The 27,023-nt window shown below is 24.4% G+C and overlaps 5 protein-coding genes across 9 annotated transcripts; 2 read left to right on the top strand and 3 right to left on the bottom strand.

Annotated features, from left to right (window-relative positions):
• Window positions 1–364: 364 nt before the first annotated feature.
• On the bottom strand, window positions 365–4,001 carry LOC122716117 (lipase 1-like). 2 transcript variants are annotated; one of them, XM_043938898.1, is made up of 8 exons: window positions 3,908–4,001; window positions 2,891–3,023; window positions 2,097–2,277; window positions 1,772–1,886; window positions 1,311–1,554; window positions 1,034–1,192; window positions 728–955; window positions 365–598 (listed from the first exon to the last, which is right to left on the bottom strand). In XM_043938898.1, exons 2-8 carry the CDS (start codon window positions 3,020–3,022, stop codon window positions 443–445), a joined length of 1,215 nt encoding a protein of 404 aa, XP_043794833.1. In that variant the 5' UTR covers window position 3,023; window positions 3,908–4,001; the 3' UTR covers window positions 365–442. The 2 variants fall into 2 exon arrangements, with proteins under 2 accessions (XP_043794833.1, XP_043794824.1); XM_043938889.1 differs by lacking the exon at window positions 3,908–4,001 and adding an exon at window positions 3,164–3,374.
• On the top strand, window positions 3,711–9,663 carry LOC122716105 (gem-associated protein 5). Of its 2 annotated transcripts, none has more exons than XM_043938868.1 (16): window positions 3,711–3,766; window positions 4,527–4,838; window positions 4,904–5,268; window positions 5,334–5,657; window positions 5,739–5,994; window positions 6,120–6,348; window positions 6,429–6,513; window positions 6,582–6,954; window positions 7,055–7,358; window positions 7,438–7,677; window positions 7,780–7,927; window positions 8,006–8,263; window positions 8,328–8,538; window positions 8,618–8,824; window positions 8,903–9,338; window positions 9,412–9,663. In XM_043938868.1, exons 2-16 carry the CDS (start codon window positions 4,536–4,538, stop codon window positions 9,639–9,641), a joined length of 3,969 nt encoding a protein of 1,322 aa, XP_043794803.1. In that variant the 5' UTR covers window positions 3,711–3,766; window positions 4,527–4,535; the 3' UTR covers window positions 9,642–9,663. The 2 variants fall into 2 exon arrangements, with proteins under 2 accessions (XP_043794803.1, XP_043794810.1); XM_043938875.1 differs by lacking the exon at window positions 3,711–3,766 and adding an exon at window positions 4,186–4,239.
• A 128-nt stretch (window positions 9,664–9,791) lies between these two features.
• Window positions 9,792–11,548, bottom strand: LOC122716127 (nucleoporin Nup37). Of its 2 annotated transcripts, XM_043938919.1 has the most exons (5): window positions 11,490–11,548; window positions 11,173–11,396; window positions 10,644–10,841; window positions 10,210–10,574; window positions 9,792–10,123 (listed from the first exon to the last, which is right to left on the bottom strand). In XM_043938919.1, the coding sequence occupies exons 2-5, from the start codon at window positions 11,323–11,325 to the stop codon at window positions 9,871–9,873; spliced, it is 969 nt and encodes a 322-aa protein (XP_043794854.1). In that variant the 5' UTR covers window positions 11,326–11,396; window positions 11,490–11,548; the 3' UTR covers window positions 9,792–9,870. The 2 variants fall into 2 exon arrangements, with proteins under 2 accessions (XP_043794854.1, XP_043794846.1); XM_043938911.1 differs by having other exon boundaries at window positions 11,173–11,522.
• Window positions 11,549–11,673: 125 nt separating this feature from the next.
• On the top strand, window positions 11,674–18,474 carry LOC122716263 (exportin-5). Its single transcript, XM_043939175.1, has 9 exons — window positions 11,674–11,828; window positions 12,584–13,284; window positions 13,372–13,680; window positions 13,759–15,162; window positions 15,245–15,505; window positions 15,606–15,729; window positions 15,811–16,147; window positions 16,240–16,609; window positions 16,707–18,474. Exons 2-9 carry the CDS (start codon window positions 12,598–12,600, stop codon window positions 16,866–16,868), a joined length of 3,654 nt encoding a protein of 1,217 aa, XP_043795110.1. The 5' UTR covers window positions 11,674–11,828; window positions 12,584–12,597; the 3' UTR covers window positions 16,869–18,474.
• A 535-nt stretch (window positions 18,475–19,009) lies between these two features.
• LOC122716251 (adenylate cyclase type 9) lies at window positions 19,010–25,675 on the bottom strand. Of its 2 annotated transcripts, none has more exons than XM_043939154.1 (8): window positions 25,440–25,675; window positions 24,634–24,933; window positions 23,092–24,545; window positions 22,757–23,011; window positions 22,168–22,619; window positions 21,931–22,086; window positions 21,621–21,817; window positions 19,010–21,552 (listed from the first exon to the last, which is right to left on the bottom strand). In XM_043939154.1, the coding sequence occupies exons 2-8, from the start codon at window positions 24,912–24,914 to the stop codon at window positions 19,875–19,877; spliced, it is 4,473 nt and encodes a 1,490-aa protein (XP_043795089.1). In that variant the 5' UTR covers window positions 24,915–24,933; window positions 25,440–25,675; the 3' UTR covers window positions 19,010–19,874. The 2 variants fall into 2 exon arrangements, with proteins under 2 accessions (XP_043795089.1, XP_043795098.1); XM_043939163.1 differs by having other exon boundaries at window positions 25,455–25,675.
• Window positions 25,676–27,023: the final 1,348 nt, after the last annotated feature.

The following is a 27,023-nucleotide window of genomic DNA, read 5'->3' as shown; positions in this document are numbered from 1 at the left end:
TCGATTGGCTGACCAGATTATTTACCAAATCATATGTTCTAGATATTGGAATAAATAGATCAAAAAATTTTCTAGATTTTCTAGATTTTTTATTGTTTGGATAACAATGTATATTCTGAAATCTTTTGGAACATAATTATAATCATCCAACTTTCTTATATTTTATTTAGAAAGATTTATTTAGCGATAACTTAAATATATACCGATATAATTATAATATAATTAAAGTTATATTTTTATATTATAATATAGTTATGCAGTTATATTTTTATTAAATTTAAATTATTTTACATTTTATATATATATATAACAAAAAATCTAAATTGAAATACCTAAGATAATTTTTTTATAATTATAATTTTTAATTTATGTTATGGTTGTATATTTTATATAAACTTTTCTAAATATATAATAATAGTAAATATTATTTAAATCTACTATATTATTTATAATATTCTTTCAACATCTTAAGCACTTTTTTATAAACTAGTTTAGGAGCATCCATAGCCCATAGAAAATCTATATGATTGAACTTCGCATATGACACTTTATAGATAATTGGTTTCTTTGGTAATTCATTGGTTAACTTTATAACATCCTAAACAAAAAATAGAATACAATATAAAGAATAATTAAATAATAATAATTAATAATAATAATTAAATAATATAAAGAAAATTATATAAATATCTATATTTATTAAAAAAATTTCGAAATATATAAATACCTGAGGACTAGACAACCAATCATTATTACCGTAAAACAATACGATTGGTATTGTTATCTTTGATAAATTATATCTAGGTGGTTCAGGACTATTATAAATTAATAAATTTTTTTCTATACCATAGTTATATTGTTGGAAATTTCCAGATTTTATTTCTTGAACAAAATGAACCATAGTCTTAGAAGATGTGCCAGCTGGTTGATAATTCAAAATTTTAGGTACCAGTGTCTACAATAATTTGTATAAATATATTAAAATTATTCTACTATATCTAATACAAATTTTTACATAAATTATTGTACTCACGTAATTAAATTGATTTTCGTCAAATCCAACAAGAATAAACAGTATATTACTACATATCTTTTCCTCCCGAAAATTCATATCACACAAATATTTTGCTAAAAATCTTGTAATAAAACTATTTGGTAAAAATGCTCCATCTCCAAATAGATACATTATTTTCTGAAAATTAACACGAAAATATTCATTACTTTCAATGATAGATATAAAAATAAGAATTTAAATGTTGAAAGAACATTCAAGAAAGTCATTATAATCGTTTATTAATTATTTTTTTTACCTTAAAATCAGATGCAAACGGAGCTAAATATCGTAAAGGAGTTCGTATATGTTTCAAAAAAGCTACTGGAGCAAGGCTATACATTGATTGTATTAATTTTGTTATTTGCGGTCGTTCACTGGCCATCACATAGAAACATGTCGTACCCATTGAAAATCCAATGTACGCTCTTAAAGAATTTTCTTTCAATTTTACAATGTAAGTGATCATTGCCGGTAGATCATAAATACCTGATTCATGCCAACTAAATATGTTATCACAAAAGTAATATTAAAAATTTTAAAATACTCATTAATTATTTAATTATTTTATATATAAAATATGATTTTTTTTTACATAAAAATAAAATTATTATTCTACACATATTTCTGAAAATTTTTCTAAAACATACTTTTAATTATTTACAATGTATTGTTATTTTATATTTTTAATTATCATTAATTTTTATTGTTTATAAATACCTGAAATCCCAAAACGTTAAATTTTCTGGTGATAAAGAAATATGCGCTTTTGAATAAGTATTGCCACGAAAATTTCCAAGCCATACATCGTAACCATTATCAGCTAATGAATAAGCTATAATCGTAAAAATTAGAATGTAAAATAATAATTTATTAAAATTTATAAATATAAAATATATAGCACAAAAAGATTTAATTTTTATTTTTGAATTAATTTTAATTTAAATTTTAATTTAAATTTTAATTTAAATTTAATTTTAGAATAGATATTGTTTTATTAAATAAATACATATATAAATACATATATAAATAATACATATCGTACCAAGAGAATTTTTTTTGCCAAGTACAATCCAATCCATAGAGCAACCTAACACGCCGTGTTGTAAAAAAATTGTAGGAGATCCAGATTTCCCTACAATTCGGTGCATTGTTAAAATATAACCATCTTCTGTTAAAACTACATGTGCTTCAGCCGGATAACCCTCTTTTCTTATTATTTGCAACTACAATAAAATTATATCATTAATACTTACAATAAAAATTAAATCATTAACAATTAATGTTATTTATTAAAAAAAGAAAACTTCAGAAAAACAAAATAGTATGATATAATATAATTTTATGTATTAATAATAAAAATAAATAATTTTATTATTAAAATTTTGTTAAGATTATATCCAATTTTTCCATACATTAAAAATATTAATGTGATAAATATATTTCAAATATTTAATTAACATGAATAAACATGTAAATTCACATAGTAATTTAAAAACATAACATGTTTAGCAATTTACAAATATTAAAGAAATTAAAATATATAACAGAACAGAAATTATTACATGTAAATCACTTTGCAGACAACTAATTTTCAATGATAATAATTAAAAAAAATTTCTTACATTTTCCGATAAATATTTTATTTTCTTTCTTAAATATTCTATTTTATTGGATATTATTTTCATACACAAAAATGAATTAAAAAATAATTATAATAAAAATTAAAAAATAATTATTGATAAAATTAAAAATAAATATTGCTTATAATCAAAACTATTATATGCATATAAAATTTGATTTCTTACAAATAAAAATAAAAATAATAATTCTACTTACAATGTCGAGGTTTTCATACAAATCTTCATTTTCACTTTTTTTATAATGATTGAATAATTCAAAGTTAAAGCTGAATGAAATCACGGAATGAAAAATAAATAGCGATAAAAATATTACAATTTGTCTCTTCATTCTAAAAAATTAAACAAAATATTAAAAATAATACTATAAAATATAAAAAAAGTTTCATACAATACTTTATTAGAAAAATTTAATAATAAAAATGTATTGATATTTGTTTAAGTTCTTAAATATACGAATAATAATACGTTCCTGTTTTCTGAACGTTTTCTGTTCAACTTTTGTCACTACGAATAAGTTTTGAACGTTGTACATTAGTCATAGTTAAAACTGTGATTTATGTAAAGATCTCACATTCCATTTCAATATTAAAAATTCAGTATTAAAAAATATTTATGTTTAATTATAATTTTATTCTTTATATCTTGAATATTTTAATGTATGTAAATTTAATACTTTTATATTTATTATAAAATTTAAAAATTTAAATGAAATATAGACCATACTAAAATATATGTACTATGAATATATATTTTATCTTATAGAAAGAAAGAAAAATTATGATTATTAAAATTGTCATAATATACACATGCGACATACACAACACACACATACACTATCTTTATTTACTATTCTTAATTTTTTTATATTTCTATCACTTAAAATTTTTCAATTATATAATTTTTAACAATATATATATTTTAGAAAAGTTATATATTTAAATATAGTTTTTAATGTGAAGGAAAGCAAAAATCAAATCATTATATTATTTTACACTATTCTATTTTTGAGCGAAGTTTAAAAATACAATTCTCTTACTTTAATGATAGATGTATATAAAATATAAAATATCAGGTATTATATTATTATTTTTATTACTTATTATTAACAAATTATGAAAACACTTATTTTATGTAAATAAATATATGCATTTTAGATATATATCATAATTATTTTCTTATTTAAGGTTATATATTTTGTATCAATAATGGTTACCTAAATGTCTTTTACTTCTTTATAAATCGATATATTAATATTAATGTAACAAGAACAAAACAAATAATAATGATAATAAAATATAATAAAATCAAATTAAATATTTCAATGTATACATTATCTGTTAATAACCTAAAAATTAATATATTGTAGAATTATATTATATATATATATATATATTATCTACTTTCATCGATATAGGACATTCATTATTATTGAAGTAATTTTTTTAACAGATTTTGTAAACATCATTTGATATCTTAATTAAATATTCTTTTTTAAAAAACTATATAAAAACAAATGTTTAATAAAAAAAAATATGTAAAAAATAGGTATGCAAATGAAAATATAAGTAAATATTTATATAAGTATAATTGAATACTTGTAATGTATATATTTCAAACGTTTTGTTAACGATGACAAATTATTTTATCATAAATTTTTTTTAACTCTTTTTAATAAAAACATCTAACAAGAACTATTGTTTATCAATTGTACTATTAAAAGTGTATTTTACGTTTGAATCAATATTAAATAAAAACCGGATAACCTTAATAGACTATAAATATGTGTCATTCCTTAATATATCATTTTAGAATATCTCTCATCTGTATTTCAGCTTATAATAATGAATGAAACAATATTACCACCTTCGCCAAACTGGTATTTGAGTAATATTTTTACTTGTTCTTTCAATGGCACTGTAGCATGGGGTGCTAGAAATATGATTGTTATTGCTAAAATTAATGAAAATAATAAAACATTACAATATTCTATTATTAAGAATGCTCATAAATCTAAAGTGACATGTCTTGCATTTACTCCTCATTTTGAAGAAGTAAATGCTAATTTAGTAGCTTCTACTGGAGATGATAATGCAATTAAAATATGGAATTTAGAAACATTATCTGTAGCTTATCTTTTAGACACTGTAAGTTTTTATATTAATATTAAATTGATAGTGATATTATATTTAAATTTTTTTTTTAATTTTAGGATAAACAAAGTATACCAATAGGTGTAGATTGGTCTTATAAAAATCCTTATATTATATATGCAGCAACCTCTGATGGTCATGTATTATCGTGGAATGCTTATTTTGATATTGTTTCTTCAATTTCACTAGGAAAAATGATATGTACTTGTATTTCTTCTTGTCCTCATGATCCACATCTTGTAGCTATTGGCTCAAAATGTGGCTTAGTTTATATCTTTAATTTTCAAGGTAAAGGAAAAATAGATTATAAACTTAGAGGACATGATACTGAAATAGTTAGTTTATCATGGTGTCCTATAGAGAGTAATATTTTAAGTGGAAATCTAAACAAAGATTTATTATTAGCTTCAGGAGGAAAAGACAGGTAATTTAAAGAATTTTATAAAATATTTGCAATCACAATTTTAATATATAAACTTTAAATTATAGATCAATTTTCATTTGGAAAGCTGGTGGAGATGGCCGTTATGAAACAACAATTTCATTACCTACAGGTCCTCTTGATTCTCATCAGCATAGAACCAAATTAAATGCTTCTATAGGTAATTGGGTTGTAGTTCGTTGGATAGAACCTAAGCTATTACTTACAAGTTCATTATGGGGTGAATTAATTTCTTGGGATTTATCAACAATGATAAGAGGCAAACCTAATGTGAAAGTAATACATGCATATCATGTTAGGGGCTTATTTTGTATTGCACATATACCAAATATCCAAAACAATTCAATAGAAAATTGGAGAGTAAAACAGAGGTTTTTACCAAATTTATGATAATATATTATAATTATTATTATGAAATAATCATAAATTTAAATATTCTCAATAAATTACAGACATACAATTTGGACTTTAGCTCAAGATCGAAGAATTATTTGTTGTGGAATAAAAGATAATAATGTTGAAGTAGATTATGATATTTTTACACAATCTGGATATGTATATTGCATTGCTGCTTGTCCATTAGATACTTCACATGTTGCATTTGGAGTTGGAGATGCAATGTTACGATTATGGAATTTATCAGAAGCACATAATACTTCCTTTAATATAACTTTTTTATGGCAAAAAATTAAAGGAAAAATTCGCGCAGTAAGATTTATATTATATTTTGAATAAAATATATTAGAAATGAGATATTTTTAAATAATATTCCTTTGAAAAATTATAAATTGTTTAATAATTATTATATTATACATATTAATTATATTATATAGATATCATGGCATCCTGAAAAAGAAAATTTATTAGCATATGCAACTGAAGAAGGCCGAGTTGGTGTATTTAATATAAATAATAATAAATTACCCACATTGTACAGACAATATCATAGAAATACTATATATACTCTTAGTTGGGGGCCAAATCCAGAAAACAAACAATATGTTTTATATTCTTGTGGAGAAGGAGAACTTGTATATTATGATCCAGAAAAACCAAATCAAGGTAATATTTTATATTTACAAATAAATGATTGTAATATTATTGTATTATAGTGAATATAAAATTCTAATTTGTTTAATTAGAACCTAAGTCTGTATTGAAAAAAGAGTGTACAGAATTCTCTTGGAAGCCAGATTTTTCTTGTTTAGCAGTAGGATTTGAAAATGGGTATGTTTTTATATGATGGGTATATAATATATGATATATAAAATTCATAAAAATTCTTTTATTTTCAGAACAATTTCATTTTTTAATAAAGAATTTGAAACATGTGGATGTGCTAAATTTGCTTCAAAAATGGTACATTGTTTAGTTTGGCATCCTGAGAGTACAGCAACAGATTCAACATTTTCTCCATTAAAAAATTATTTGGCTGTTGCTTTTGAATCATGTACTATACTTATTTTTGATTTATCTAATTTTATAGATCATTTTACAAAATTGAAAAATTCTACTAATAATGATAATTTAAAAGAAAAGTGCGATATTTACAAAGTGAATGAAATTGTAGCTACTTTAAATGGACATAGTAAAAATGTTGTTTGCTTAGCATGGAGTCCGTACATAAGTGGACATTTAATATCTGGTAGTTATGATGGAATTGCACAGGTATAAATTTTTAAATTTCATTTAAATAAAAAGAGAAATAAAATAACAATATAAATATCTATGAAAATAAATATTTATATTATATATACTGTTTTTTTAGGTATGGAATATTGAAACACAAGAATTAATAGCTACTTATATGGAACATTGTGGTCCTGTATTGTGTTGTATGTGGAGTCCATTAGATCCTGATTTTATTATAACTGGCTCTGCAGATTTCACAGTACGAATATGGAAAGTTGCTTATAATTTACCACAAAAAAAATTATCTAAAAAAATATTAAGTAAACCTAAAGAAAAAGAAAATAAAACTAATAAAAATATTTCCATTGAAAATAATTTACTAGAAGTAACTAAGGCTACATCAGAATGTTCTATTTCAGATGTTTCTCAAATTGTTCAAAGTATAAAAATAATATTAATAAAAATAATAAAAATTATATTATTATAGTACAAATAATGAATAATCATCAATAATTTCAGAGTCAGAAATAAAAATGAAAACGGAGACAAAAAATAAAAAATTTGAACGATCATATTTTTCAAAGTGCACTAATACAACAAATGAAAAGACATTTTTACTTAATTCTCTTTTAAATATTGTAAGAAAAATAAAAAATGACAGTTTAGATATCGAAGAAATTCAAAAAGATACTTCATATAATATGATACCAGTATTATTTTCTACACAAAAAAATTTTATGTCACACATTAATAATGAAAGTAAGTTATCCATTATTAAAATAAAAAAAATGTTATTATATATATTATATTATATAATATAACTGTCTACTTATATTTGTTTTGTTTTCAATCATTATTTAGGATTTATTCATATTGAAAAAAATAAACACAATTTAGTCACAGAAATGGATGTATGGTGTAATAATCTTAAACAAAATTTAGATGAAGCTGCTAAAGAAAAACGTCTTAATGATTTTCTTGTTTCACTTTCAGCTAGTTTGTCTATGAAGTATGTAATTTTATCTATTCATTTTATAAAATTTCATTTTAGAATTGTTAAAAAATAACTAATAGTAATGTATTATAGAACATGGAAAGATATGTGTGAATTGTATGCATATCAATTAATAAGTGAAGGCAATCCTTGTAAAGCAGTATCTTATTTACTTTGTATACATAAAACTTATAAAGCCATAGAAGTATTTCAAGATGCAAATTTATATAAAGAAGCATATATTCTTGCAAGATGTAAACTTGAATGTGATGATCCAGTACTAACAGAAATTTTAAAAAATTGGGCAAAATATAGTGTACATACAGGAAATTTTGAACAAGCAGCATACATGTAAGTTATAAGTTATAAGATAATCATATAATGAATAAGTAAAATATTATAATTTTTTTTTCAGTTATGCTAAATTAGGAGAATTTTCTGATATAATAAAATATCTTGGACGCCGTAAAGATGCAAGTACTTTAATAACAGCAGCTGAAATTGCTCTTTTATGCAATGATGATGCCTTAAGTAAATCTTTAATTGATCAAGCAATAATTGTAACTTTCACAAATTCAGAATATGACTTAACACGAAATATAATAGCAAAGTTTCCATATCTCAAGGTATAATTATAATATAAATATAATATATTTTATATTTTTATTATTTTTTTAAAAAGTAAATAAAAATATTTATTTTTAGTATCAAGAAATACATTTGTTAATTTTGGAAGAACTTGATAAAATAATTAAAAAAAATGTAAGCTTTAATATGATTCAAACGTGGATAGAAGGAAAATCAGATTATGGTTTATTGCAAGCTTTAAAAACAATTTGTGGAGAATGTAATTCTTATTATACTGATTTATTTAAAAATAGCTTTTGTACTACTTTAGATAATGAGAGAATGGTAAGATTGATTTAAATTTTAATTAATTCTTAAAAACATTGAAAATTAATCATTGTATTTCATAATTTGCAATTTTAGTTATGGTTAGTAGTTGGTCATAACATTGCATTAGCAATAACCTCAGTTGAAAAAGAACAAAAATTGAAACATATTGTTACTACATTACATACCATTACTCAATTTGAAATATTACATAGAAAAAATTTTGAAAATCAACATAATTTACTAATTGAAATTATAATAAAATTAGATATTAAAGGATTAATGGATAAAACAAGTATTTATACAAAAACTGATTATTCTGTATCAATAAGTTTACGAGCTTATTTATGCTATGCCCTTTTAAATTGGTTTACATGCAATATAGACAAAGAATCTATTAGTAATAATATAAAATTCTATATCAATTTGATTGAAAATTTATTAGAGGATGCAATAAATAAACAAGCAGTAAAACATTGGTCAGTAACAAATGAAATTAATAAATTGGAAACTCAAATAGTTTCTGTAAAATGTAAGTAACAAAAATATTATTTATTTTATATAGTAATAAAAAAATGGAAAAATGAATATTTAACTTTTTTTAGGTAAAACGCAAGAAGAAAGTAAAACTGATCAAGATATAGAATCCCTCATGATTGAATTAAATGAATTAAAAATACAAAAAAAACAAATACTCAATGACTTGGTTCATGTTCCAAATCCTGTTATGGTATATAGCATAGCAAATAACTTGTGCAGCAAGTTGCTGGATGAAGATATTAAAAATAAATTTTCGGAAAATATTTCCAAAATGTGGTTAAATGCTATTACATAAATAAATAAATATCTTTTTTTTATATTGTCTTTTGCTAAATATTAATGATAATTAAGAATTTTAATTTATATGACAAATATATTTTTATTATTTGACTAAATTCCAATTTTTTTTACATTATATGTAAAAATAGTATTTACTATTTTTACATTAAATAATTAAATATAATATTTATGAAAATTAATTATAATTATATAAATCATCTTTTTTTTATTTATTTTTTTTTTATTTAATTTGATATTATTTTCCAAAAACGAATTTCTCTATCACTTGTTGCACAAACATATGGTAATTTATAATGACAAGTTATTCCACCTATTAATTTAACTTGACCACAAATTATTTCTTGTTCAGTTCTTATATTTGTAACTTTCAATAAATTATCTGGTCTACCTATACTTGCTACAAAATTTTCATAAGCAGGGAAAAATTTTACTATTAAACCTCCTTCAATGTGAAGTGGTTTTGATTCCAATGGTGGACTGAAAAAAAAATTACTATAATTATTAAATATATAATTATTTGTTAACAAATTAGTTAACTTTAAGTAAATTTTTTATTCTATTACCTAGGTTTGGATATATCCCATAAAATTAATTTTCCAGCTGCTATGGCTGCAACTTTTAATGGATTAGATCCCCAGTCAATAGACATTAAGGGAACTATATCTGTATCCAAAGACATAATTGCTTGTTGACTTCGTACATCATACATATGGATCAATCCATTTTTTTCACCAACAAGAAGTTTGCCAGATTTTTCAAAATGAAAATGTACACTCATTCCAGGAGATGTTAAGTAAAATGTAGATATACATTTTTCATTTTCTTTTACTGCCCAAAGTTTACATGTGTGATCATCAGATACAGAAGCCAATATTTCACCTTCAGTTTCATAACAAATTGAATTTATGTAATCCTTATGTCCTTCCATCTTATTTAAAAAGAAATATAAATATATTTTTTTATAAAAAATAAAAAATTCCATCTTTTTAATCTTTACCTCATATACAGTATTATCATTCATATCACTACTATATAATCTTATTTTGAAATCTGCTCCAGCAACACAAAATATTAAAACTCTTGGTACAACACTCAAGGAGGTTTCTGGACTCCAAGCAATAGCATGTGGTCTAATATCATGACGAAATGTTCTAATAGGTTTATAAGCAATATCTTCTACTGCTTCATCTTCATCCTTATAAAATGATAATTATTTATTCAAAAATAAATTTTTTTCTAATTTTTTACATAAATATATTATATAAAATATTATTAATTAATATTTATGAAAAATTAAAATATTTATAAAACTATATTTTTTTTGAAGATTATAAATTAAAAATTATAAATTATATTATTCAATTTTCTCTCTTTCATATAAACTTATACATTTTCAAATATAATTTATAAATTATATTTTTTAAATTCTTGTTATAAAAAATAATATAAAACAATTTAAAATTAAATATATTATATGAGAAATTCATAATTTTAAAATTCAATATTCATATGTTATGAAATTTTACCTGGAATTTAATAGTACCGATAACAATTTCTTCTGCTAAAGCAATACAAATTAAATGTTGAGACCATTCATAAGGAGATAATTCAACACAATATATTTGTTTAGAAAAATGCAATTGAAATGTAGGTGGTGTAGTTAAAGCTTCGTCCATCATGTATTTATATTATCGCTTTTAATATGTAGGGTGAACTCGTGTTACGATCAACAAAAGATTACCGGCATAACCTTTAAAATTTTCTACATTATATTATTTAACAAATTATACTAATAATAATCTCTGCAGATATATATGATAGGTAAATGTTATAAATTTCTTACTTCGTTTATTAATTTTTTTTAATATAATTATGATAAATAATATTATTTTCTAATTGTAATTATAATTTATATAAACATAAAAAACTTGCACGCGTTGTAAAGTCAGGTTAGGTTAAATTTAAACGGTCTAGATGGCAGTACGTATTTTGCGTATGCTATATGTAATCGTTCAACGTGCCGCATATCCCTCAGAAGCGAACTTCTTTGACTAAATATAAGATCGCCGCCGCGAGTTTTTGATTCCAAGTGATCATCAGATATGAATTGACAAATCATAGTGATAAAATTCTTTTTAAACGTGTATCTTCGATCCATCTCGATCTACGATCGCGTTACGAGGTAAGTGCCTTCTGTCAAGGCATGCTTACCAGGGCATGTTACGCATACTTTACAAGCTGCTTCACCTCATGTTTTTCTTGCATTGCAATTACGCGATTTTATATTATCTAATTTCTTTCCAAATATTTAAGAATCTTTGAAAATTTTTATAATATGTTCAGAGTTTCGATATCTTTATGAATTATGTTTAATTTTGTTTGCTATGTTCGTGAATTTTGAATTTTGAAATAGTGTCATTTTATGAAATTTATAAATTTTTTTATAATTTTATTTTCTCAAAATTTTAATCATTTTTCATCAAAAAATTTACGCGTAATTTATAAATATTAAACATTTGCTGAAATTGAATTTGATGTATGTATCGTATTTATAAAAATGCTTTAAATAATGAAAAAAATGTTAATAATTTTTATTATTTGAGATAGAAATAGATAGATCAATACGTATATTTCAGAATTAACAATTTTTTTATATATAAATTTGTATTAATTATATTAAATTTATAACTATCATTATAATCATGTATATATGTAAATTAATTATAAAAATTATAAGAAATGTAAATTAAATATTTAAAGAATTCTTATAAAATCGTTTTTTATGTATTTATATAATAATTATAAATTACAAATTATATTTTATTTTATGTAAGAATAATATAAAGAAATATAAAAATAATACATTAATAAATAATACTATTTCTTTTTGATTTATCACATTTATTATTTATAACTAATTATTATTTTCAATTACAGTATAGTAGATAGGAATGGAGTTTGGAGTGGGCAATGTTGCCCAAATATCAGCAGAACTTGCTCAAGTAGTAGAGGTGATGATGTCACCAAATGTTCCACAAGAGCAACGTTTAGAAGTATATAATGCTTGTGAACGTTTCAAGGAATCATCTCCTCTGTGTGCACAATGTGGATTATACTTAGCACAAAAAGCTCCAAACAGAAGTTCAGTAGTTCGACACTTTGGATTACAACTTATGGAACATTGTATCAAATATAGATGGACACAAATATCTCAATCAGAAAAAATATTTATAAAGGAAAGTGCAATGAAATTGCTTCAAGAAGGCACAGAACCATTATTGCAAGAAGAAGCTCATATTAAAGATGCACTTTCTCGTGTTGTAGTAGAAATGATAAAGAGGGAATGGCCACAACAATGGCCTACATTGCTTGCTGAACTTAGTCAAACTTGTACAAGGGGTGAAAGTCAAACTGAGTTGGTTCTTTTAGTATTTCTAAGACTTGTAGAGGATGTTGCACTTCTGCAAACATTAGAATCTAATCAAAGAAGAAAGGATATATACCAAGCACTTAATACAAATATGGCTGAAATTTTTAGTTTTTTTTTAAGATTAATGGAACAACATTTTTCAGAATTTCAAAAGAAAAATAGTTTAGGTTGTACTTCCGAAGCTGCAGCACATAGTAAAGTTGTACAAGTAAATATATTATAGAATTATTTATATTTTAATAATTATTTTCTGTAATTATATTTCTAAAATCTAAAAATCATTTTTTTATGATAGGTAGTATTATCCACGTTAACTGGATTTGTAGAATGGATTTCAATTAATCATGTTATGGCAGAAGATGGTAGATTATTACAAATATTATGTCTTTTATTGGGGGATCCAATATTTCAATGTTCAGCAGCTGAATGTTTATTACAAATAGTAAATCGTAAAGGAAAAGCTGAAGACAGAAAACAGTTAATGATTTTATTTTCTGAAGATGCTTTGAGATATATTTATACAGCAGCAACTGCAGCATCACCTGTTACTGGAACCAATGAATTTCATGAAAATCATTATTTGTTTTTAAAAAAATTGACACAGGTAAATTTTAATTTATCATAAAATATATATATTATTAATTGCTTATAATAATATAATAAATAATAATTTTTAATTAAGGTGTTAACTGGAATGGCAACTCAATTATGTACGCTTTGGGGTAAAGATGACAGCTCGAATATTCGGCCAGCACATTTCAACATATTTCTAGATACTGTATTGACATTTACTATGTATTCAAGTTTAACATTAACACATATGGCAAATGCAATTTGGATAATGCTATTTAAGCACGAACAGATAAAACAAGATCCATTGTTATTAACTTACATACCAAAATATGTAGAAAGTACGGCACCAAAGCTAATAAAAATAGCATATCCACAAGGCAGACAAGCTAATGGAATGAGCGCATATTGTCTTGCGGATTATGATTCAGTGGAAGAATTCAATGTTTTTCTTCATAGATTTCGAACTGATTTGTTGGAAGGATTTCGTCAAGCAACAATGGTAGCACCTTTAGTAACATTTACTTATGTGCAACAATGGTTAACAGCTAAGATTACGAAAGGAATGGCAGATCTTCGATATCAAAGTGATCAAAATGATTTACAATATCTTGAATGGGAAGCACTTGCACAAGCTTTAGATTCTGTTGTATCAAGAATTCTTTTGATTAACGAACGACCAAGCGTACAAACTGGTCTTCAATTGTTAGAATTGTGCCTTGGTTATTCTCCTCAAGATCCTTGGTTATTATCTGCACTACTTTCTTGCATCAGTGCTCTTTTTGTATTCTTATCTATGTCAACTGGTTCAATGGCTATGCCAGGAGTAGCTATCTTACCTAGAGTTCTGGAAAAAATCTTTGCTGCTCTCGTATTTGAAGCACCTGGTGAAACAAAGGGTACTCGATCTAAAGCAGCAAAGAATGTAAGGCGGCATGCTGCTAGTCTCATGGTTAAAATTAGTCTGAAATATCCATTATTACTGCTTCCAGTTTTCGAGCAAATACATACAATGGTTCGAGGTTTAGCAAGAGAACCTAGTCCTTTATCCAAGATGGAAACTACTTTGTTATATGAAGCATTACTGTTGATATCGAATCATTTTTGTGATTATGAAAGACAAACTAGATTCGTTGCTGAAATAATTGGTGATGCATCAGCAAAATTCATTGCTCTTGGATCTGAGTCATTTAAAGGACCACTCGAATTTATGAGATTTATAGGATTAGATCGACCACCAGTTGAAAATATTACAGAAGATCCAGCAGGTCAAAATCGAAGTGACTTAATGATTTGTATTTGTACAATATTGTGTGTTGTAAAGCGGTGCTCTATTCCCGATGATCCAGATCGTGCTGCAAGAGGTAGTTTTGTAGCTGCACTTAGCGAAAGTGGAAATCCAGTATATAGGAATCCTGCTACACCACATGTAATTCCTATATTGCCCACACTTTTTGCATTACTTAGAACAATGAATGCTTTATTCACATCTGCTGCTTTAGCAGCTTTATCAGAGGTAATACAAATATTAATAATCTGTTTTTTCTTTTTTTTTTTAATGATTAATTAGAGGAATATATTAACATTTTTTTTATTAGGGATATAAAAATGCTCATGAATTATTAGAAGCAGAAAAAGCAAATCTATTGGGTTTAAATACAACAAATGATAATGAACGCGCTTCTGAACCTGATCAGTCTTCAGTTACAGCTTTAGTCCGAATGCAATCATTTCTTAATACTATAAATGATTTGTGCTATCATATGTTAGGTAGTGGATGTCACATGATTGGGAGAGATTTCTATCAGTTGCCTGGTTTAGCACCAGCACTTATTAATTCAGTTTTTTCTAATATGGAGGTAATTTTTTAAAATTCTTTTTCTCTTAAATAGCAATAACAACATAATAAACTTTCTTATATTTGAATGATAATGTGTATTTTTTTATTTTTTTGTTTAGATGGTTCCAGATTATAGATTGCGACCAATTATACGCGTATTCATGAAACCATTTATATATTCTTGTCCACCTGCATTTTATGAAAGTGTTCTTGTACCCGTTTTGGCTCATGTTTCTACACATAGTAAGATATTTTTATTTTCTTATTATTTTCTTATTATATTTGTTTTTTATTTATATTTATTATATTTATCATATTTAATAGTGTGTCAAAGATTGAGTGCAAAGTGGCGATACATTGCACATCTGTACGAATCTGGTGGTTTAGATGAAGAAAATACTGATACACAAGAAGTTATTGCTGATATGTTAAATCGAAATTTGACAAGAGATTTTGTAGATGTATTGAAAGTAGCTCTTGTTGGTGGTGCTGCTAGTGATGCAACGCCTCCTGATACTATGGAACAAGATAGTAGTGGTATGGCCATAGATTTTCCTTCATCACGTGGAAATAGTATAGTTGCTGAAGTTGTTAGTGAGTTGGGAGCTGTAGTTCTTCGTCATCCGTCTACGTGCCATAGTGTTGTTTTATGTGTTTTAGGGTAATTCAAATATAATTATTTGATATTATAATATAGTTTTATTTGATATTCATTCTACAGCAGTATTAATTTTAATCTTTTATTATTTCTAGAGCTTTAGCTTGGAACGATTCAAATGCCAGTTTAAAAGCTACAATGTTAACTGGACCAGTTGTACGAGCATTAGCAGCTGATGGCAGTTTAACACCTGATATGGCTGCTCATATTATGGTAGCAATTCTTCAAGGTTTGCAACTTCATGGACAACATGATGCCAATCAAGGTTCTCTTATAACTTTGGGTGCACAAGTTTATGAATGTCTACGACCTAAATTCCCTAATATTATTGAAGTAATGCAGCAAATTCCGGGCGTTAATCTTACGGATTTGCAACGTTTCGATGAAAAAATGGCTGTAGTTAGTACTAAAGGAAATAAAGTTGAAAAAGGAAAAAAAGATCTTTTTAAAAAAATTACAAATCAGGTAAAATTTAAATACATATTTAAAATAGAAAGAATACATTAAAAGATATGAAGATAAAGAATATTATTTATGAATATATTATGTATATCTATTACAGCTTATTGGTCGAAGTGTTGGTCAATTATTTCGTAAAGAAGTCAAAATAGACAATTTACCACGAATAGAAGTTTTTGGAAAGCAACAAGCAATACGCGTAGATGAAATATCCGAAAATTCAACTGATAGCGGATTTGCAGCTTTATTTGCAGGACCCACGTAGCAGAAACTCCATTTACATGACCACTCTGCATACATATGGTCTGAATTAATAAATTGTAATAAATCATCGTGAAAACATTTTCCTACAACAAAAGATTGAACTATATATATAATGGGATCCTGCAATTGAAATAAGAAGATTTCATAGAGTAAGCTCGTATTAAATATGATGTTTCATCTTTAAATTATTCATAAGATTGAACGCATATATACACAGTTTGGTAATACAATTTACATAATTACTTTATTTATATATATCAAATAATGAATAAAGTTAAAAGAAAATACGCTTACACACGCGTTCAAAATCGATTATGAATAGTTTATAAGACAAAAAAAATTTAATATCTAGTTTTATTTGGGAAAATCTCTTATTTTTAATTCAGGACTTCAATACGCAAAAAAGTTAGTATTTCTTGAATATTCAGGGTGTGTAGTAATGCATGCGTGCGTATGTGTATGTATGTATGTATGTATTGTATGCGTGATACGTATTCATACGTATATGTAACATAAAATATTTGTCGTTAAAGAAGAGCATGCAGTACATATGATGAGACAAATATGAAGCAAATCTAAGTAGATTATTGAATAATTGTATATTAAGTCTTATGCATTTATTACTATTTCTTTGGATTTACATAAAATCTTTTGTAACAATGTAAAACAATGATTTTCAACGCGATGTGTAATACACTTTTTGTAAACAATATTTCGCTAATGTATAATATAAAGATTGTTGATTTATATAAAACAATTTTACGATTTGGTACAAATATTTGTATTCGAATTGATTATAATTGTTTTTAATCAAGAGAAAAATGTGTCCATTTCTCAGCACTTTTTAAAAATATTGTTTCATATTGTATGTTTCATATGAATTTAGTTGTAAAAATTTTATTTGGGCATTTCGAAAGCATATAAAATAAGCTTTTTTAAAATATTTAATATTAAATATGTTTGGGCCATATTATTCCCATTAAATGCAATTTTTGTTTATCATTTAAAATTTACAAAAATTCAAATTAAATAGTATTTTAGATACTTATATGTAAATCAAACGTAATATTTCTATGTTTTGTTGTTACTTCTTTTTAATTATTTTATTTTATTATTGTGAATAATATAGCACATTGTAACTATCACATAAAAATGAATTAGTACTTTACACAATTGCCATTATATATCAAATAGTGACAATACTTTACATGAAATTGTAGATATTAATAATCATTTAATACATGACAATCATCATGGATTTAAAAATAATATAATATAGCACAGAATTTGTATGTAGTACTACATGATAGAAACTGTGCTATTTAAAAGATTTATTACACTAGGTATAGAAAAAATTTAAATAATACCAGTGTCTTTTATTAATTGTATTTAAATGATAATTCAAATACTAAAATTTAATATTAAATTATATCATGTTATATATACAATCAATTTGCCTATCATATTAACATCACATGTGTTCTAAAATAAAATTCATAAAGAACTATATTTTGCAACAAAATACTATCGAGATTACCATAATAAAGTACAAGTTTTTAATAAACTTCAAATTTTATTACTAGTTAAACTAGTTACGCGTTAGAGTTTAACAATTTTTATTTAAAATACGCGACAATATGCACATTAAGATAATATTGAAATTAAAATACTTTTCCTATCAATACTCTTTTTATTTGCTTATATTTGTAACTATATTTCAAGAAGATTTCAAAATCTATTGATATATTTCAACATAAGTACGAATAAGACAATGTCAAGTGAAAGTTCAAAACATATTTTGTATGTATATATGTATGCGTTTATAAAAATGAATATTAAATGATTTTCATGTATTGAACTTCTAAAAATTGTCTAAAGTACAATTGCAGTAAAATGCCAAAAAATATTTCATTATTTTTATATCATCTTATGTAGCTTTTTATCAATGTTTTTAAAAAATGAAAATAAAACAGATTAGATTAAAAAGATAACGGAATGCTAATTTATAAACTACGATTTTATTATTAATAAAATTGATAATCCATGCAATAAATTCTAAAACAATGTTAAAATATAATATATTAATAAATTTATTTCTTTTGTATCTAACTAAAATAGAATACAAGTTTTGCATGGAATTATTGAGTACTAAATTTTCGAGAATTATAGTGATCTTAAAACAGAAATCTTACATATACTATGCGAAAAATTAATGAGAAACAATATTGAATAATTATTCTTAATTAAAATAAGTATATAAACTTCATCAATTTTCGACCAAAGTCTTAAAAAAAGTTTTGAAACTTGAGGCATTTTATTATAATATTATTTACTACTTCACAAATAATTTGATATATTTTCATATTTAAATTGTAATATAAATAAATCTGATTAATTACTCATGATATGAAATAAGCTATATAATCTCATATGAATCGATAGAATTAATAAAACATTAGAAAGCTTTTTATACTTTGAAATAATTAATAGTTGTCTAATATATAAGTCGCATATTTTATACTAGGAACTGTTGACGATGACCAAACTCGGTCATTTTATGTTTATCCGCTCATTCGCATCGTTCATACGTTCGTTCATTCAGCACACAAACAATGAAGATGCGTATTATATTTGTCTCGATAGATTTTTCGCAAGAATTATTAAGAAAAAATTTGATTTTTTCAAATTGATTTGATTTTGTACTTTTATAACGATAGATTTTGATAGGTCTCACACACATCTGATGTTCTTAAATTACGTAAAAAAATACAGTTAATTGTTTTGTTAAGAATAAATATCTTTAATGAGCGAGCAATTAAAGAATTAAGGTACGTTTTTATCGTGTATAACGTTGATAACACATTATATCATAAATTTGTATAATTCTTAACGAGATCGCTAGAAATCTGATCCCAAAAAGATCATATGCTTGATATAAGTGTAACATGCAAACGATTAATTTTAATTTTATAAAGAATCAACATCACTATTAGAGACCTGAAAATGTTTAAGTGTTCGTTGTTATATTAATATCGTCTTTTTTCCCTATTAATAAAAATACATCCATATTATCTTTTCCCTTAACATAAACTTGACCACGTGGTTCGAATTCATATCGTTCCGAAAGAACATCTAAAACGTTCTTGGCCACTTGTATTCTTCCAGCGACTCCAGTCGAATCCATTCTAGATGCTATATTTACAGCATCACCCCAGATATCATAATATAGCTTCGTTGCTCCGATTACACCAGCAGTTACATCGCCATAATTAAAGCCAATTCTCAAAATTAATTTAAAACCTAATAAATCTCGATTGAAATCATTTATTACTTTATGCAATGTCATAGCAAAATCTATTAATTGAAACAGATGTTTATATTCATGTTCATTTTGTTGTCTAACTTGTGGATTTAAACCACTTGCTGCCATGAATGTGCTACCAATAGTTTTTATCTTTTCTACATTTGAAAATTCCGGTTTTTCTAATAATTCGTCAAAATCACCAATGAGTTCATTAAGCACACGCAAATATTCTTTACCACCCAAATAAGACTCATCATAAAGTTCGTTAAAGTTTACTATGCTTGCAAAAATAATTCCCACATCTTTATGATTTTGTGAATATTTAGCAGTGGTTTTTAATTGATCAGCAACATATTTTGGTATAATGTTATGTAAAAGCCAATCAGCTTGATTTTTCATAGATTGTACACGACTTTTATCTCGAGCAGCTACTGCATTTCCGTGAAAACTTAATCGATAACTAATTTCAAATTCACGATTTAAAAACCAAACTAACAAAAGTAAAAGTATCATATCTAAAAAAATCTCGGAATTGTATAATCTTTCATGATATCTGATTTCTGTCTTTTGTTGACTTATAAGAGCAAGAGTTGTAGAATTTAATAAGAAATCAGGAATATTATTGAATATTTTTTTTATAATGGTTTCATTAGATTGATTCCTGATTAAATCAATAATATTTTTATCTATTGGGAATTGTGAATAATTTAATGTCTTATTAATGAATAGATTACCGAGATTTTCTTGATCATATGACAAATGATTCATTACAAAATAAAGAAATAATACACCCATAAATGTTACTAAAAAATTCTTCATCCAACAATTAAGTTGTGTAAAATTACAAAAATGAACTAAACTAATAAAAATCAAATAACCATAATAGTATTCAAAATTATTCAAATTATGAAAATTACTACACGTATAATTAAGAAAAATAGACGTAATTGGTAAGCCGACTAAAATTGCACCGCAAATATGCCAAGGATACCATTGTGAAAAAAATTTAAATATTTGTTGTGTTAATATTGAATGAACCATATTTGGATATAAGAGTTGACGAACACAGAGTAACACTGCTATAATTTGAATGGTAGTAGCACATATAAAAAAGATCATATAATATAACGTTGGATCGCAAAGTAAAAAGAGTGAAATTGTGACGGCAGTGTAAATCAATGCCGATATTAGAATATCAAAATATGTATTGAATCTCGAGGTAGCCAGAGTAGGTGGATTTCCACTGATACATTCATTAACCTTGTGAGCATTTTCTCTGTATTCTTTTTCCATTTCTTTATTTTTGAAAAAGAGAGTCAAACTCGAAAGTGGTGGTTTCACGAAGTATGATCGTTGAGAACTTACATTATCTTGAACGCACCTTCGTGAAAAATAAAATTATACGAACTATTTTATATTTTTTAAAATATGTAAATTAAAGTTATTTACCTAATTAATTGTAGATCAGATTGTTTTCTTAATTTATGAAAACATGCACCAAAAGTATCTGTAACTGCTGGAGGAAATGGATATGGTACCGAAGACGATGGCTCATGAGCAGAATTTAATGTCGAACTAGAAGTATAATATCCACTTACTCTATGTGCCAATAAATCTCCTTGAGCCATGCCGTTCATCAAAAATAACTAAAATATGAAAATTAACTGCAGGAAAAAGGGAACATGTTGACTGCTGTGAGAAGTATAATATTAAAGAATACTTTTATATAATTTCTATTATTATTTTAATATAAATATACCTGTTGCTGTATACTACTACGTCTGCTATTACTTCTAATTCCCGAATCTTTCCTACTGCACATAGAAGAGGCACGACTAAGTGACTCTTGACCAGATAATAAAGGACTAGAAGGTACAGGATTTGGATCCATTTCAATCTCACTTTGAGATGTATTCTGCAAAAAAATACAACTTATATATGAATGAGATAATGCAACTGAAAATTAAAATAAAACTTTTATCGATGCGATTTTGACCTGCCTAAATCCATTACGATCTTCATATGATTGAGATTCAGTTTTTGATTGTTCGGCAATAATTGCTTTGGCTTCTTCCATTTCTAGAGGTGTCATTTCTTCAGTAGTTCGTTGTCGTTGTAAATATTTCCATGGTTTATTTCGTATTTTTTTTTTTCCATAACTGGCAACAGATATCGGACTTTTATTTGCATTTTCTTTTTCATCTGTGATATCAGTATCTCCGTTTTCGGAATCTAGAATACTTGGCAAAGAGTTTGCTTTCATTCTATAATTACTTGTATTAGTAACCATATGGAGGTAATGATATTTCAATTTAGATTGATTATTACAAGAGGCCACACGGTGTCGCGATTGCATCAAAGGCGATATACTTGTCGGAGATGTTATATTCATTATAAATTGATTGGTAAAATCTGATTTTCGGCCTTTAATAAAATAAGTTTTAATACCTGTAATATAAAATACTTTTGTTTTAATTATAATTATAAAATTAATGAAATACAAATTATACGTTAATATTATAATATAATTATTTATATTATAATATAATTATTAATATTATATTATATAATAATAATGTTAATACCATTTATTAAATCTCCTTCTTCTGTAAGATATCGATCATTGAGAAAATTCAGAGTCTTTTCACTTAGATGAACTCTTCCTGGTTTTCCTGTGCTTTCTAGTTTATTTGCTAAAGTTACATCATTAGACCAAACATCGAATTTAAATCTTTTAGTACCTACAATTCCACATAATACAGTTCCAGTATGTACTCCAACTCTCATATTAACACCTTCTCTTCTTTCAATATCAAATTGTTTTATAGCTTCTATCATAGCTATTAAAGTATATTATAAATTATTTTTTTATGTAAATATTTCACTCCTATAATTTAATGAAAAAAAAAAAAAAATATACCTAATCCCATTTCAATACAACACTTTGCATGATCAGATCTTGGTTCTGGACATCCACTTACACAATAATAACAATCTCCTAATGTAGAAATTTTTTCGCATCCATGATGTTCACATAAATCATCAAATCTTTCAAAAAGATCATTTAAAATGCCTACTAATTCTTCTGCAGTCTTATTTGAACTCATTCGTGTAAATCCAACAATATCAGCAAATAAGATACTAACATTTTCCATTGAATGCATATTAAATGGTCGAAACAATGAGCGAATATCTGTATTATTGGACGGTATCGAACCTTTTTTTAAAGAATCCTCTCGTTCTCTTTCACATTCTCTTTCTTCCATTAACCAATCTGCGACTTTAGGCGGCATTACTGAATGAATCATTTTCTCTTTAAGTTGTTTTTCCATTTCAAGTTGACGCCGAACTAATAACGATTGTCCAACTTTCATAAATGTACCACGCATTCTTACAAAAGTCATTATTAAAATATGTATACCTATCAGATGAATGCAGATCTGCATTAAGATTCTTATTCCAAGACTCGTAGAAAAATAATCATCCGAAAATGATTGATTAGATATGTTGCTACTTAAGAAATAGTTTGACATGTCATCATTTTTATGAGTTAATATATTTTCTTTAAATATTGAAGTTATATTGTTTATACCTTTGGAGATTAAATTATTAGATGAAGCATTTATAGTGGAATTAATAGTAGTTGACATCATAGTAGAATTTAAATTTTTAAAAACATTTGTATCATTCAAAACGCTAGATATCTTTTCAATTATATTTTCTTGATTCGATTTCATTCCAAAACCAGATAACATTTTTGGATCTTGTGAATATGATATCATTTTCACATTTGCAGTTGTAGATTCGTTGTTATCATGCATCACATTAGAAAATTGACTGTTAGTAAAATTTTTCAAAGAAGAATACATAGCTGCTGATATTCTGCTATAATTTATTGTGGCATTACTCTCTGTTGAAGTATTTAGTAGAAAATTTTCACTAAAAAATTTTTCTCTTGCATTTTTTGTACCATATAAATAAGCAGTCAAAAATTCAAAAAGAAAAGAATAAATCATTGATATTCCCACACAAGCATATAGTGGCATTGGTAAGACAGTATATATCAATAATAGAATCTCAGAACATAGTGCAAAATGTCCGACTAGAGTTAAACCATCTATATAAGGTGGTACTAATGTAAGAAAAAGTAAAGATAAAATGCAAAGCATAGATGCAACTCCTAATGAAATTGGTAACACATAACTTTTATAATAATCTGTATATGTTAGATACAAAACTGCTGTTACCATTGTTCCAACAATAATAAAAACTGTTACTATGGCTGGCCATGTTGTAGTATTGTATTCTGTTCCAATTACAACAAAATATACCAACCATGATAAAGAAACCAGTAAGATATATTTTAGAGCATACCTGAAATATATTTACTATTAAAATTAACATGATATTTACCATTAAAATTAATAAACAGATAACAATATTATATTATTATTATTTATACCGGAATCTTAATCTAATTTGTGGAAAGGCACTTCTTTTAAATTGTTCTTCTAATATTTCTGAATCAAATCTGGGATTCCACCAAGATCTTGGTGCTGCACGTTCAAATGGTACTGGAAGGCTAATTCCACAACATCCAAGTCCTTGTCCACTATGTGCCAAGTATGTTTGTATATATGGAGCTAAAGATATATGAATTTCATCTGCAGTATCTTCACTACCATTCTTAGCTCTTGTAAAACTAACAGAAGAGCTTCGTTTTCGATTTAAAGGAGAAGTCATATTTGAAATTCAAATTGCACTAAAATCATTATATATAATGTAAATTTATAGTAAACTTATATTTAATAATAATATAAATTAAATTACAATAATTTATAACTTACATTAAATTATAAAAATAATTTATAGATTAAATGTAAAAAATAATTTTTTATTATAATATAAAAAAAATATAATTATTTATAATAAATATATTATATAATTCAATTAATATCATAAAAAATATTTTAAAATATTATTTAAATATATATTTTGTTAATATATTACTTTTTATATTTTATTAAAAAATAATGATTTCAAATAATAAAAGTTCCGAATTTATATTTTTTCTTATAATTATTTTGCAATACAAATAAAATTATAAAAAATAAATATCATAAAAAAACATTTAATTATCGAAAAGGTGGTTATAGAATATTTATTTCAAATGACAGCATGGTTTTTAATTTTATCAGTATAATATAATATTATAATAAAAATAAAATATACGTTTAAAAATGATACTTTTATGATTAAAAAACTTACAACTATTCAATTCACCTTGATTACTGGCGAAATCGCCACAAAACTAAGAAAATCATCCTCCCCGCTGACATCGGAGGTTCTTCCTGAAATCAGCTCTCTTTAAAAAATGCCATTTTAATTTTCGTTTATTAATATGATATTCTCAGCATTAGTGAGAAAATTTAATGTTATATATTTCACTCTAATTAATTAAATTTTGTGCAATTAATTTAATATTATATAATGTTAAAAATTATTGTTTAAACGTTTCAAATTTTCTTTTCCGCAATGCATCATAGCCATCTTGAATCTATCGATGACAGCGCCTACGATTAAAAAGCATATGCGTTAAAAATTTAATGTTTGTCAGATAATAAGTTGAATTGAGCATGAATTAAAGAATTCGATATTAGTTATGAAAAAATATTTGCAAAATTCAAGACATTGTAATGTAAAACAATAAATATTTTTATTAATAGAAAGAAAAAGAAGATATTTTTCTTATATTATAATAGAGAATATAAATATAATTTTTAATTAGTAAATAATTCATCTTATGTGAAAGATATTTTTTGATTGTTTTCAGAAGATATAAATCTATCTATTATAAATATATAAATATTTATAATGAAATTTTAAAAAAGAAAATTTTTTTACTTTTTTGATTTTATCAACTTTAATGATTTCAATATTTCTTAAATAATAGAGAATATTTAGATTTTTCATGATCAGTAATTTAGAAAGAAACTACATCATAGACTAGATATAAATCTTACATCTATAATTATATGAGGTATAAAATTTCAAAAGATAATATGATAATTTTATATCATTTGTTTAGTATTAAATAAGATATAACAAGGTATAAACAAGGAGAACAAATAATAGGAAAAAGACAGAAATAGAATAAAAATTGGAAATCAGCGCCATCTGTAGAATATCAGAAAAATTTTATCAAGGGTAGGGTAAAGTAGAATAAAAATTAAGAATTAATATTATCTCTAAATAGTAAAAATATCTTTCTAAAAGCACTCTATAATAATATTCAATTATTATTCTATTTTATTCTGCTTTGAAAAAAGTATTTAACTTACTCAAAAAATGGCACTGATAGTCACTTATCTTATTTATTCCTTTTCTATTATTTATTATTCTCTCTTTATATATGAATTGTATTTCATTATTTAATTCTTTAATTTGAAAAAATATAATCTTATTTTTGAAAATATAATCTATAATATAATATGTTAGCTTTTATTAAAACTATTATTATTAGTTATTAAAACTAATTTATACATTAATATTAATGCATTATAATCGAAGGTAATAGAAATTAAAAATAAATTATAAATGAAAATCGAATAAAATAAAAAATAAATTATAAATAATATGTATAATAATATCTTTCATCATTAAATTTTTAAAAATAATAATAATTAGAATAGTTACAAAATAAAATTTATTTCTAATATTCTGTTAAAAAAATAATTTTCTAATATATGTTATGTAATTATAATATATAAAAAAATATAGAAAATATAGAAAATAACATGGAATCATTTTAATTATCTTTAGTTATTATTTTAATTATAATCATTATTGTTG

Source organism: Apis laboriosa, unplaced genomic scaffold, assembly GCF_014066325.1.
Source record: "Apis laboriosa isolate Shangri-la unplaced genomic scaffold, ASM1406632v1 scaffold113_cov153, whole genome shotgun sequence".
NCBI lineage: Eukaryota > Metazoa > Arthropoda > Insecta > Hymenoptera > Apidae > Apis > Apis laboriosa.
The sequence above is the reverse complement of the archived record's forward strand: the minus strand, read 5'-3'. Positions and strand labels throughout refer to the sequence as shown.

What these genes read in the sequence shown, in the direction of transcription:
- LOC122716251 (XM_043939154.1), bottom strand. Translation starts at nt 24,914, where the DNA reads ATGACTTCTCCTTTAAATCGAAAACGAAGCTCTTCTGTTAGTTTTACA. An exon ending in TTGTATTGAAATGGGATTAG is followed by an intron (nt 23,012 to 23,091) that starts GTATATTTTTTT and finishes ATACTTTAATAG; the next exon opens with CTATGATAGAAGCTATAAAA. An exon ending in TCTGATCTACAATTAATTAG is followed by an intron (nt 21,553 to 21,620) that starts GTAAATAACTTT and finishes TTTTTCACGAAG; the next exon opens with GTGCGTTCAAGATAATGTAA.
- LOC122716117 (XM_043938898.1), bottom strand. Translation starts at nt 3,022, where the DNA reads ATGAAGAGACAAATTGTAATATTTTTATCGCTATTTATTTTTCATTCC. An exon ending in TGGCAAAAAAAATTCTCTTG is followed by an intron (nt 1,887 to 2,096) that starts GTACGATATGTA and finishes TTACGATTATAG; the next exon opens with CTTATTCATTAGCTGATAAT. An exon ending in ATTGGTTGTCTAGTCCTCAG is followed by an intron (nt 599 to 727) that starts GTATTTATATAT and finishes TTTTTTGTTTAG; the next exon opens with GATGTTATAAAGTTAACCAA.
- LOC122716263 (XM_043939175.1), top strand. Translation starts at nt 12,598, where the DNA reads ATGGAGTTTGGAGTGGGCAATGTTGCCCAAATATCAGCAGAACTTGCT. An exon ending in TTTTAAAAAAATTGACACAG is followed by an intron (nt 13,681 to 13,758) that starts GTAAATTTTAAT and finishes TTTTTAATTAAG; the next exon opens with GTGTTAACTGGAATGGCAAC. An exon ending in GGCTCATGTTTCTACACATA is followed by an intron (nt 15,730 to 15,810) that starts GTAAGATATTTT and finishes CATATTTAATAG; the next exon opens with TGTGTCAAAGATTGAGTGCA.
- LOC122716127 (XM_043938919.1), bottom strand. Translation starts at nt 11,325, where the DNA reads ATGATGGACGAAGCTTTAACTACACCACCTACATTTCAATTGCATTTT. An exon ending in TCGGTACTATTAAATTCCAG is followed by an intron (nt 10,842 to 11,172) that starts GTAAAATTTCAT and finishes TCATTTTATAAG; the next exon opens with GATGAAGATGAAGCAGTAGA. An exon ending in ATGATAATACTGTATATGAG is followed by an intron (nt 10,575 to 10,643) that starts GTAAAGATTAAA and finishes TTTTTAAATAAG; the next exon opens with ATGGAAGGACATAAGGATTA.
- LOC122716105 (XM_043938868.1), top strand. Translation starts at nt 4,536, where the DNA reads ATGAATGAAACAATATTACCACCTTCGCCAAACTGGTATTTGAGTAAT. An exon ending in TAGCTTATCTTTTAGACACT is followed by an intron (nt 4,839 to 4,903) that starts GTAAGTTTTTAT and finishes TTTTAATTTTAG; the next exon opens with GATAAACAAAGTATACCAAT. An exon ending in AATTGGAGAGTAAAACAGAG is followed by an intron (nt 5,658 to 5,738) that starts GTTTTTACCAAA and finishes AATAAATTACAG; the next exon opens with ACATACAATTTGGACTTTAG.